Raw genomic sequence first — 13218 nt, forward strand, 5'->3', positions numbered from 1 at the left:
GGAGAGGTGGGGTGGAGTGCAGCACAGATTAAGATAAGAAAATTGGCAAATGTTCAGTGTTTACAGCTTGAAAACAATCTGTTTGTGCACTCACCCTTTCTATCAATATACAAATACCATGATTTGTTTAACATGTTTTGCACTTTTCCTGACCTTTTTCATCCTGTGTGTGCACACTGGATTAAATGGCTCCACAAGGAATTTTTCTACACTACAAAATTTTTGTTTAATTCTTTCAGTTGTTACTTACACTGGTGAGGGTTTTGCTCTTTTCATAAAAAAGGATAATTCTAATTTGAATGAAATAGCATTAGAGTCTCTGAAAGACACTCCTTAAAAGCAGATGGAAATCTATCCAGTCTGTCCTCTAAACTCAAAGCTTCCAGCATCAGGCTTGCATAGTGTGTCTTAACACTATACTGTAGTGTTAAGGGAGAGCCACTGGGAGAACTCCAAAATGTAGAATGGACTTTCTTTTACTAATTTTCTCTAGGTCAAGATGGGTCAGCTCCAACTTCAAGCTGCAAGTTTGATATTTTCTAGAAAGCAATGATATCAGTGGCCCCTTACCCTAAACCCATCCATCTTCCAAGAGTGAACTGCTGGCTGCCTAGGAGCAAGGATCCAGGGAGGGCTGGTCCAAGGGATCTGCTCTGCATGGCTCTGGGGAAGCCATTCTGGTCCAAGGAAATGTTCATTCTGGGTAACTGTAATTCCCAAGAATTATGAGACCAGTTTAAACTGGTACCTTCTGGGCATCAAAACCCCCAAAACTTTTCCCACTTTTTTAAAACTGAAGTTTACTTGATTTACAATATTGTGTTAGTTTCAGGTGTACAGCAAAGTGATTCACTTATATTTATTATGTAGGTATATTATTATGTAGGTATGTTGCTGCAAATGGCAATATTCCATTCTTTTTTATGGCTACGTAATATTCCTCTGTGTGTGTGTGTGTGTGTGTGTGTGTGTGTGTGTGTGTGTGTGTGTGTGTGTATCTTAAATCAGTCATCTGTTGATGGGCACTTGGGTTGTTTCCACATTTTGGCTATTGTAAATAGTGCTGCTGTGAACACTGGGGTGCATGTATCTTTTCAAATTAGAGTTTTCATCTTTTCAGCATATATGCCCAGGAGGGGGATTGCTGGATCATGTGGTAGCTCTATTTTGAATTTTTAAAGTAACCTCCACACTGTTCTCCATAGTGGCTACACCAATGTACATTCCCACCAACAGTGCAGGAGGGTTCCCTTTTCTCCACACACTCTCCAGATGTAGACTTTTTGATGACAGTAGACTTTTCTGAAGATTAGTAGACTTTTTGATGATAGTCATTCTGACCAGTGTGAGGTGATACCTCATTGTGGTTTTGATTTGCATTTCTTTAAGAATTAGTGATGTTGAACATCTTTTCATGTGCTGGTTGGCCATTTGTATGTCTTCTTTGGAGAAATGACTATTTAAGTCTTCTGTTCACTTTCTGATTGGGTTGTTTGTTTTTTAATACTGAGTTGTATGAGCTGTTTGTATATTTTGAGTATTAACCCCTTGTCAGTTGCATCATTTGCAAATATTTTCTCCCATTCCATAAGTTGTCTTTTCATTTTGTTGATGATTTCCTTTGCTATACAAAAACTTTTGAGATTGATTAGGTACAATTTGTTTATTTTTGCTTTTATTTCTTTTGCCTTAGGAGACTGACCTAAGAAAATACTGCTATGATTTATGTCCAAGAATGTTTTGCCTATGTACTCTTCTAGGAGTTTTATGGTGTCACATCTTATATTTAGGTCTTTAAACCATCTTGAGTTTATTTTTGTATATGGTATGAGGGAGTGTTCTAACTTCACTGATTTATATGTGGCTGTCCATCTTTCCCAACACCACTTGCTTAAGAGAATGTTTTTTCTCTATTGTATATTCTTGCTTCCTTTGTTGTAGATTAATTGACCATAGGTGTGTGGGTTTATTTCTGGGCTATCTGTGCCATTGATCTATACGTATGCTTTTGTGCCAATACCATGCTGTTTTGAGTACTACAGCTTTGTATTATAGTCTGAATTCGAAGGTTCATGCCTATAACTTTGTTCTTTTTCCTCAGGGTTGCTTTGACAATGCTGGTTCTTCTGTGGTTCCATATAAATTTTAGGATTTTTTTTCTAGTTCTTTGAAAAATGTCATGGGTATTTTGATAGGGATCACATTAAATCTGTAGATTGCTTTGGGTAGTATGTCCATTTTAACAACATTCTTCCAATCCAAGGACATGGGATAACTTCCTATTTCTTTGAATCATCTTCAGTTCCCTTTATCAGTGTTTTATAGTTTTCAGCATATAGGTCTTTCACTTCCTTGGTAAAGTTTATTCCTAGGTATTTCAATTTTTTGATGTGATTTTAAACAGGATTTTTTTTTACTTTCTCTTTCTGGTATTTCATTGTTGGTATAAAGAAATGGAACAGATTTCTGTATATTAATTTGTATCCTGCTACCTTGCTGAATTCATTTATTAGTTCAAACAGTTTTTGCCTGGAGTCTTTAGGATTCTCCATACAGAGTATCATGTCATCTGCAAATGGTAACAGTTTTACCTCTTCCCTTCCAATTTGGATACCTTTTATTTCTTCTCTTATTGCTGTGCCTAGGACTTCCAATACCATGTTGAATACAAATGGTGACAGTGGGCATCCTTGTCTTGTTCCAGATTTTAGTGGGAAGGTTTTCAGCTTCTCACCATTTGATATTATGTTGGCTGTTGGTTTGTCATAAGTGGCTTTTATTATGCTGAGATATGTTCACTCTATATCCACTTTGGTGACAGTTTTTATTTTATCATAAATGGATGTTGAATTTTATCAAATGCTTCTGCATCTGTTGAGATGATCATGTGGTTTTGTCTTTCCTTTTGTTGATGTAGTGTAACACATTGATTTTGCATGTGAACTGTCATTGTGACCTGGGAATGAATCCAGCTTGATCATGGTGTATGATCCTTTTTATGTATGGTTGGATTCAGTTTGCTAATATTTTGTTGAGGATTTTTGCATCTATATTCATCAAAGATATTGGCCTGTAATTTTCTTTCTGTGTAGTGTCTGTGTCTGGCTTTGGCATCAGAGTTATGATGGCTTCACAAAATGACTTTGGGTGTGTTACCTCTTCTTAAATCTTTTGATATAGTTTGAGAAGGATAGGTATAAGTTCTTTGTATGTTTGGTAGAATTCCCCAGTGAAGCCATCTGGTTCTGGACTTTTGTTTGCAGGGAGTTTTTTTCATTACAGATTCTATTTTACTTCTAGTTATTGGTCTATTCAAATTACCTGTATCTTCTTGATTTAGTTTTGGTAGGCTCTATGTTTCTAAAAACTTGTCCATTTTTTCTAGGTTGTCCAATTTGTTGGCATATAACTGTTCACAGTATTCTCTTATGATTTTTTTTTGTATTTCCATTGTATCAGTTGTTATTGCTCCTTTTTCATTTCTTATTTTGTTTATTTGGGTCATCTCTTTTCCCCTTGGTGAGCCTGGCTAGCAGTTTGTCAATTTTGTTTATCTTTTCAAAAAACCAGCTCTTGATTTTATTGATCTTTTCTGCTGTTTTTTAAAATCTCTTTTTACTCCCTCTCTGATCTTTATTATTTCCTTCTGCTGACTTTAGGTTTTGCTTGTTCCTTTTCTAACTTTTTTACATGGTAGGTTAGGTTGTTTATTTGAGATTTTTCTTGTTTCTTTAGGAAGGCATGTATCACTGTGAACTTCCCTCTTAAAAATGCTTTTGCTGCATCCCGTAGATTGTGTAAGATTGTGTTTTCATTGTCATTTGTCTCAAGGTATTTTCTGATCTCTTCTTTGATTTCATTGTTGACTCATTGGTTTTGTTAGTAGCATGTTGTTTAGTCTCCATGGGTTCACTTTTTCCCCATTTTTCTTTCTGTGGTTGATTTCTCATTTCATACCATTGTGGTCAGAAAAGGTGCTTGAAATAATTTATATCCTAGAGAAGGTTCCATGTGCATTTGAAAAGAATGTATATTCTGGTGTTTTTGTTTTGTTTTGGGTGTAGTGTCCTGTAGATATCAATTAAGTCCAACTGGTATATTGTGTCATTTAGAACCTCTGTTGCCTCAATGAGGAAGATCTGTCCATTGCTGTCAGTAGGGTGTAAGCTTCCTACTGTCATTGTATTCTTGTTAATTTCTCCCTTTATGTCTGTTAGTATTTGTTTTATATATTTAGGTATTTAGGTGCTCCTATATTGAGTGCATATATTATTGAATGTAATATCCTCTTCTTGTATTGATCTCTTTATTATTATATAATGTCCTTCTTTTTCTTTATGGACTTTGTTTTAAAGTTTATTTTGCCTGATATGAGTATTGCTACCCCTGTTTTCTTGTCATTTCCATTTGCATGAGATATATTTTCCCATCATCTCCATTTCATTCTGTGTGTGTCTTTCTCCCTAAAGTGAGTGTCTTGTAGGCAGCATATTATAGAGGTTCTTGTTTTTTATCCAATCTGCCACTCTGTCTTTTGATCAGAGCAGTTAGTCCATTGATATTTAAAGTAATTATTGATAGGTATGTACTTATTGCCATTTTAAACCCTGCTTTCCAGTTGATTTTGTAGTTCTTCTTTGTTCATTTCCTCTTGTTTTTCCTTCTGTGGTTTGATGGCTTTTTTATATTATGTTTGAGTTTCTTTTCGTTTTTTGTTGAATCTATTTTATGTTTTGATTTGTGGTTACCCTGGTTTTCAAGTATGTTGACCCATAACTATATCTACTTGCTGTAAACTGATAGTCATACAAGCACAAACACATTCTAAAAGATCTACATTTTTAGTCCCCTCCCCCCACACTTTGTGGTTTTGATGCTCTATTTTACATCTTCATGTTTATTCTTTTGCTATTAATTGTAGATATAATCACCTTTACAACAATTTTTTGATTGTTTTTTAACCTATGTACTGGCTTAAGTGATCTTCAGTCCTTCTATGTAATTGCCTTTCCTACTGTGATTGTCCCTTTCCTATAGATTCTTGCTTCTTTTCTCTTTAGAGAAGACCTTTCAATATTTTTTTTTTTTTGGCTGCACTGCTTGGCATATGGGAGCTTAATTTCCCCACCAGGGATCACACTGCTGCCCCCTGCAGTGGAAGCATAGAGTCCCAACCACAGCCACTGGACCATCAGGGAATTTCCAGCAATATTTCTTATAGAGTAGGTTTAGTATTGCTGAATTCTTTTAGTTTTTGTTTATCTGAGAAATTCTCTCTCTCCCTGTATTCTAAATGATAATGTTTCTGGGTGTAGAGTATTTTAGGTTGCAGGTTTTTCCCTTTCAAGACTTTGATTATATCATGACACTCCCTTCAGGCCTACAATGTTTCTGCAGAGAAATTAGCTGCTAGCTTTATGGGAATTCCCTTGTAATTGACTCTTTGTTTTTCTCTTTCAGCCTTTAGCATCCTCCCTTTAAGTTTTGCCATTTTAATTATTATATGTCTTGGAATGGGTCTGTTTGGTTTCATCTTGTTTGGGACCCTTTGTGCTTCCTATACCTGGATATCTGTTTCCTTCTTTAGGTTTGGGAAGTTTTCAGCCATAATTTCTTCAAATACATGTTAGATCCCCTTCTCTCTCTCTCTTCTCCTTCTGGAACCCCTGTCATGTGTAGGTTAGCATGCTTTGTGTTATCCCATAGGCCCCATATGTTGCTTTCTTTTTTTTTTTTTATTTGTCTTTCTGTCTGCTGTTCTGATTGAGTGATTTCCATTATTCTGTCTTCCAGATCACTTATTTGTTCTTCTGTGTTATTTAGTCTGCTATTCATTGCTTCTAGATTGGTTTTTATTTCAGCAATTAAGCTGTCTAATTTTGATTGGTTCCTCTTTATAGTTTCTAGTTCATTGTTAAAGTAATCTTCATTTCTATTGATAATCTTTATTAATTCTTTAGCATTTTTCTTACCTCCTTTTTGAACTTGGGTTTAGTAAATTGGTGAAGTCTATTTCATTATTTGTTCTTTCAGGAGTTTCTCTTATTCTTAACTGGGAATAGTTCCTCTGCTTTTTCATTTTACTTAACTTTCTCTGGCTCTATAAATTTAGGGGAAACGGTTATCTACTGTGGTCTTGAAGGGGTGTTTTGATGTAATATCCCTGTGTAGACTGTGAGTCCAGTATTTTTGGTACAAAGGCTATTCATGGTATGGATGCCAGCCACATCTTTTCTCAGTGTGGTCACTGATAGAGGATGTGATTGGTGTTGTGGTGTTTATAGCCTGCACTGGATGTTGGGTGGGGCCTCCTCTTTGCTCTGTGGCTGTCATAACCCTTTCAGGGGTGGTATCTGCTCCCAGTTATTGGAGTAGAAGCCCTGAGGGTCAGGTTTGATAAGGCTCTGTTGCCCTTGAGTGTGTGCTCTGTCCCAAACGAGGTGACTACTGAAGCAAGTGAGGCCTGTGTGGTCATAGCAAATCTATGTGCCACCTATGCAGGTGTCCATGTTCTGCTGAGAAGCAGCCCAAGGTTGTGTGCCTTTCTCTGTTGTGTTCATCCCAGACCTAATGCTAGGCTGTGGTGTGGAGCGGGCCGGTGCTGGGGCCCAGGGTGCTATGGCTGCAGGAATTGAGGTGGTTGCGCTGCTGCCTACAACCTGGGTTGCCTCTGTGCCAGACCTCTCCGAGGACATCACCACCCGAGATCCAGCTCTATGCTGTGGTATGGAATGGGTGGAGATGAGTGCTCTTGCCAGGAAACAACCTCCACATACTCCTCCCCAGGCCTGTCCACCCAAGTCATATGTTTCTGTGGCACCACCTGGCATGTGTGCTGAAAAAATCCACTGCGTCCAGACCAGCCCTGCCATGTGTGTGCTGACAACTGGCTCTGAGGTTCAGCCTGGATCACACCCCAGGCCATCCAGGCTATCTCTGTGCAGCTAGACCAAGTCCTCTCCCAGGGTCTGTCTGCCTGAGATTCAGCACCTAGCCACTGGTCATACTGGCAGCCCTACCTGACGTGAGTTTCAGACTGAGAAGTATGGCAAGGTGACAGCCATCAGCACTGGTCTCTCTCTGCCCTGAGTGCTAGCAAGCCAGCACGTGTGCACTCCTCACAAGCAGAGTCCAGTTCCCTCCATCTGTCCCAGACCTCACAGCAGGCAAGGAAGTTCCCCAGAGTGAGGGCTCTCCGTGTGGACCTTCCCTCCTTCACAGATTGTCCTAGGGGCTCCAGCCCCGTCCAAATGCCTTCTTTTTTTTTTTTTTTTTTTGTCCTATTCCGTTTCATGGAGATCTTTCTTGCAGCTTTGATTGGATAAGAGGTCTTCTGCCAGTTTCCAGTTGGTTTTCTGTGAAAATTCCTCCACATGCAGATGTATTTTTGATGTGTCTGTGAGGGGAAGTGAGCACTTCTTAATAGACTTATTCTTCTACAAGTCCCAGGCAAGGAATGATCTTCATGGGGCCGAAATAGAATCTTCAGGCAATGAGGGCATGACCTTTCCATCTCTACTATCTCTGGACTGAGCATCGGAAGAAGAGGGTAAAGCCCAACAGTGGTAGACCTCACCTCTTTTATACTCTTCCCCACAGCTTCAGTTTCATTCAAGGGACCTACATAATAAGGGCAGGTAGGTTCATATGCTGGGTTTTAAATCAACAAAGCTCATGCTCAAGTTCTGTGAACAGTATCAGAAGCTGGTGATTAAGATCCAAGACCTCCCTGAGCTGATAATGAACAAAGAAATTTTTATTAAAACCAGACAGCTGGTCAGCAAGTTGTGCAGCCTAAACTCTAGCACTGGGGTTATTTTAGCCAGTCTTACTCACCTCTGCAAAACTGTGTCTTGTAAAGAATCAAACAAGATGAGAGACACACTTTTGATAAATGAACACATACCAAATATGTCATCGTTTGGAGTAAAGTCAGGTACTGCAATGTACAGCAGCCACCCAGAAGGCAGTCACTCTTTGTTTTTGCAAAGGAGGGCTCCTGTACTCAGAAGAGCAGCAGCCAAAACAGGTCACCAGAGCACGAAGTTTGCAGTGCTACCTGTTGCTGAATGAAAAAAGCAAGTGAAGGTAACACTAGAAAGGCAGTCCTAAAACATGAAATTAAGAGCCTTGGGTCCCAGCTCTGATTCTTTCACAAAAGAACCGGTAAAGACAGACTGCCTTTCCTCCATGGGCTTATAGGCCTTCACAGTAAAACAAAGGGCTTGGGCTAGATGGATTGGAGTCCCTCTAAACTTGCAATGTTGGGATTCTCTGATGTGCATTAAGGGTTATTTTCCCATGACACTGTGGAATCATAAATGACAATTTCAATTTAATGAGAGAGTCTGTGGGACTCCCTTAATTTTCAAAAGAATTTAGCAATCCTGAAAAACTTGCTGTGTTTGCTGCTTGCACTCTGACCCAGACAAAGACGTATAGTGCTCAGTGGTACCACTTCTGCATCTTCTGGCCAAAAGGTGCTCATAATAGCCTTTGGCTGGCTAACAGTTTTCAATCAGGAAACAGGATTTTGTTGGCTTCTAAGGTAAAGAGAACACCATGTGGGCTGATGACTAGCAGTGAAGTAGGAGAGCAAGGGGATATTGGGAGTCAAGGAATTCTGGGGACATTTCATTTCAAATGCTCTCAGAGTACACTCTATCATTATTTTTTTTTTTCTTAGTTTGCTACTTTGCAAAGGCTATGACTTCCCTCTGGTTTCAGCCACGTACAGACAATTTGAAATGAGTATTTGTTGCTTCAATGACAAGTTGAAAGTTTTCAGAAAGAAAGCAGTATTCTGACTCATAAGAGCTGACAGCAATTCATCTTGTGAACAAGGGAAAACTACTTGCCAACACACTGGTTCCACTGGTAGTGCTGGAGATAGCCCTGGGGGCAGCTGCACCTGTAGCCCCCGATGATGTTCTGGCAGCCGTGCTGGCAGCGATGGTTTCCTTCACACTCGTCTACATCTGAAAAAGAAGGCAGAGGCGCCTTTAAGTCACATCAGTGCTTGTCTCAGAGGTGTTCTCTGAAGCAACATTTACATGCACATGAAAGTGAAAGGCAATTTTAGTAAGAAATCTGACCCTTAAAAAATTATCCTACCACCAAAAACTTCAAGAATATCTACTCTGGAGCTTTTGGTAAGTCCAAGGGGAAAAAACATTCATATATCCCTGGTAAAGTGCATAAATAAAAATGATGAGGAAACTAATACAAGGCACAAGAGCACTCTATGGGATAGCTATGTAAATTATTTATATTTATTTGTGACAGAATTTATCAATACAAAAACAAAATCCTAAAAATTATAAGTAAAACATTTAATCATATATTAGCAGAAGAGTTATTCCTCATATATTTAGTTCACACTGGGGGAATCCTTCTAAGACTCTGGATCCACTGACTAGAAAATTAAATTCAGGAATCTAGGTATTTTTCTTGACTGGGTCATTCCCTATTAGGCTAAATTAACAACTCAGCAGAAAAAGTCTTGTTATATTCAGGAAAAGCATGTGTTATGGACACAATCAAGCATGAGACAAAAGATGGATCTCAAAGACATGGGACCCATGCAAACTAGAGAAAACATTTCCCATCTTCAGCTGGGTATCTCCCCGGTGCTCAGTTCTGATGTCTCATAGAGGATGATGATGCAGGTGTGTATAGGCCACCTTCACAAGGACCAACTGGAACAAGCTGAGGGCTCTATTCACCTTCACAGCTGGCGCCACTCTGATCAAGTGAGAATCCCCGCTGGCATTCACAGGTGAAGCTTCCAGGAGTATTCTGGCAAATGCCCTTAGACCCACACAGGTTGATGTCAGAGGTGCATTCATTATTATCTGTGAGAAGCAATGGGGGAAAGGAGAGGGTGAAACGTCCCCAAAGCTCTCTTTGTGTTGTTTAAAGGCAAGAAAGAAGGGTGATTTGCTCAGAAAAGGCCAATAGCTTTTCACACACACTCATGCACATACACAGACACACATACATGTACTCACCTATTTTTTGAGTTTTACCTTCTTATTCCAACAGCAGAAGCACTCGAAAACAATTCCTTAGAGGAATAGCTATACTCCACATAGGATTTTTCCTCTCCCACTTACCAATGCAGGCAGTATGGTGTTGGGTAAATCCAGGAGGACATTTACATGTGAAGCTGCCAATGGTGTTAACACACAGGAACTGGCAGTTGTGCTGCTTAGTTGCACACTCATCAAGATCTGTAAGAAAATGCAAGATAGGCATTGGAGTTGAGCTTAAGCCCAGGTACCTAGAAGCCACTCTAGAGAGCAGCTCTGAGTATTCATTTCTGCATCTCAAATGACCTGGTCAGACAGAGCCACAGCAAATGGCTAGGAGGAATCTAGGAGATAAGGGTTTGAAAGATAAAATATGGTTTCAATTCAGACCAAAAATGCATTTCTTTGGGGATCCAAGAAAAACCCACTCCCTTTAGTTATAAGAAGGCAGAAATTTCTCAAAGAAATGTCCAATAAATTATAAAATGTAAATAAATTACAAAATGAAATAAAAGATGAAGGATTCTCAAAAACTTCCAAAGCATTAAAAAGATCTATTCAAATTGAAATATAAAAAGAAATCTTGAGGCTGGAAATGAATTTCTCTGCTTGGTTCTTTCCTGTTTGCTATTTTTAATCTTCTTAAATGAGGTGGTCAACCAGATCAAACCAAATAAAACTAACTTCTTTGTTTAGAGATTCTCCTTTGGATAAAACAAAATTGAGCAATCAGGAAGGAAACAAAAGAAAGAAAAAACTCACTCTGATAAGCCGATAGCATTTTTTAAAAGACTGCCTACAGTATTTATCCAACATTATTTTCCAGTTCTCAATAAAATCCTCTGTTTTGACCAGGCCTCTTTCCTCACTGCCGGAACTTGTGGCTCTTTCTGAATTGCACTGCAATTTAAAACCTTCAAGAAATACAAAGTGTGTTCCAGCTTTTAGTTGAATTTTAATAAAAAAAAAAAAAACTGCAGAGAATTTAGGAATCTACCTACCTTCCTTCCTGCCTGGCTCTCTGCCTGCCTCCCTCCCTTTCTTGTGATCTCTTTTATCACTGCAGACAGAGCTGTGCTTGGAGATGCAGATCAGTGCCAGTTCCTGGCTAGACTAATATCTGGAGCGGACCTGAACTGAAAGAACTGCCCATATTTCTTCCAGTGCTGACATCTCTTAAAAAGGAGCCAATCCGGTCCTCTTTGCATTGCTGGGGAGTTGCTGTTTCTGCTTTTCTGGTTTCTGCATGATTGACAGCTGTATGTCTCCTGCCAGCAAGTGGCCTCCCCTCTCTATGACCCCAGGGGACTTGCTAGGGCACCATCACACGGTTGCAGAATCTTACCTGCAAACAGGTGAGGGGGACAACTCAGTGATTTTTAACAATTTTTTTTATTTTATATTGGGGTATAGTTGATTAACAATGTTGTGTTAGTTTCAGGTGTACAGCAAAGTGATTCAGTTATACATATACATGTATCCATTCTTTTTCAAATTCTTTTCCCATTTAGATTATTGCAGAATACTGAGCAGAGTTCCCTGTGCTAGGCAGTAAGTCCTTGTTGGTTATCTATTTTAAATATAGTAGTGTATATATATGTCAATCCCAAACTCCCAATTTGTCCCTCCCACCCACCTTTCCCCTTTGGTAACAATAAGTTCATTTTCTAAGTTTGTGAGTCTGTTTCTGTTTTGTAAGTAAGTTCACTTATATCATTTTTTAAGATTCCACGTATAAGTAATATCACATGATATCTGTTTTTCGCTGTCTGACTTACTTCACTTAGTATGATAATCTCCAGGTCCACCCATGTTGCTGTAAATGGCATTATTTCCTTCTTTTTAATGGCTGAGTAATATTCCATTGTATAAATATACCACATCTTCTTTATCAATTCCTCTGTCAATGGACATTTAGGTTGCTTCCATGTCCTGGCTATTGTAAACAGTGCTGCAATGAACATTGGGGCATGTATCCTTTTGAACAATGGCCTTCTCCAGATACATGCCCAGGAGTGGGATGGCTAGATCATATGGTAGCTCTATTTTTAATTTTTTAAGGAAGCTCCATACAGTCCTCCATAGTGGTTGTACCAATTTACATTCTCACCAACAGTGTAGGAGGGTTCACTTTTCTCCACATCCTCTCCAGCATTTATTATTTATAGACATTTTGATGATGGTCATTCTGACTGGTGTGAGGTGATTTATCTCATTGTAATTCTGATTTGCATTTCTCTAATAATTAGTGATGAGCATCTTTTCATGTGCCTCTTGACCATTTGTATGTCTTCTTTGGAGAAATGTCTATTTAGATCTTTCATCCATATTTTGATTGGGTTGTTTGTTTTTGATATAGAGCTACATGAGCTGTTTGTAGGTTTTGGGGATTAATCCCTTGTTGATTGCATCATTTGCAAATATTTTCTCCCATTCTGTGGGTTGTCTTCTCATTTTGTTTATGGTTTCCTTTGCTGTGCAAAAGCTTTTGAGTTTAATTAGGTTCCATTTGTTTATTTTTATTTTTTTTTCCATTACTCTAGGAGACAGACTGAAAGAGATATTGCTTCAATTTATGTCAAATAGTATTCTGCCTATGTTTTCCTCTAAGAGTTTTATAGTGTCAGGTCTTATGTTTAGGTGTTTAATCCATTTTGAGTGTACTTTTGTGTATGGTGTTCAAGACTGTTCTAATTTCATTCTTTTATGTGTTGCTGTACAGTTTTCCCAGTACCATTTTTTGAAGAGACTGTCTTTTCTCCATTGTATAGTCTTGCCTCCTTTGCCTTAGATTAATTGACCATAAGTGCATGGGTTTATTTCTGGGCTTTCTATCCTGTTCCATTGATCTATATTTCTGTTTTTGGCCAGTACCATGTTGTCTTGATAAATGTAGCTCTGTAGTATAGTCTGAAGTGAGGGCGCCTGATTCTTCCAGCTCCATTATTCTTTCTCAAGGTTGATTTGGCTATTTGGGGTTTTTTGTGTCTCCATACAAATATTAAAATTTTAAGTTCCAGTTTTGTGAAAAATGCCATTGGAAATTTGATAGGGATTGCATTGAATCTGTAGATTGTCTTGGGTAGTATAGTCCTTTAGACAATATTGATTCTTCCATCTAAGAACAAGGTATATTATTTCATCTGTTTGTGTCATCTTTGATTTTTTTCATCAGTGTCTTACAGTT

The 13218-nt window shown here is 38.6% G+C and overlaps 1 protein-coding gene across 2 annotated transcripts in view; it reads right to left on the minus strand.

The window, feature by feature from the left end:
- FBN1 (fibrillin 1) overlaps window positions 1-13218 on the minus strand; it is a 250972-nt gene that overhangs the window by 7890 nt on the left and 229864 nt on the right. For both annotated transcript variants that reach the window (XM_057722115.1, XM_057722114.1), the window contains exons 61-63: window positions 10116-10232; window positions 9726-9854; window positions 8859-8978 (exon numbers count right to left, since the gene is read on the minus strand). In XM_057722115.1, the coding sequence (XP_057578098.1) occupies window positions 8859-8978; window positions 9726-9854; window positions 10116-10232 (366 nt within the window). The remainder of the gene's footprint in view (window positions 1-8858; window positions 8979-9725; window positions 9855-10115; window positions 10233-13218) is intronic.

This window comes from Hippopotamus amphibius, chromosome 2 (assembly GCF_030028045.1).
Source record: "Hippopotamus amphibius kiboko isolate mHipAmp2 chromosome 2, mHipAmp2.hap2, whole genome shotgun sequence".
Lineage (NCBI taxonomy): Eukaryota > Metazoa > Chordata > Mammalia > Artiodactyla > Hippopotamidae > Hippopotamus > Hippopotamus amphibius.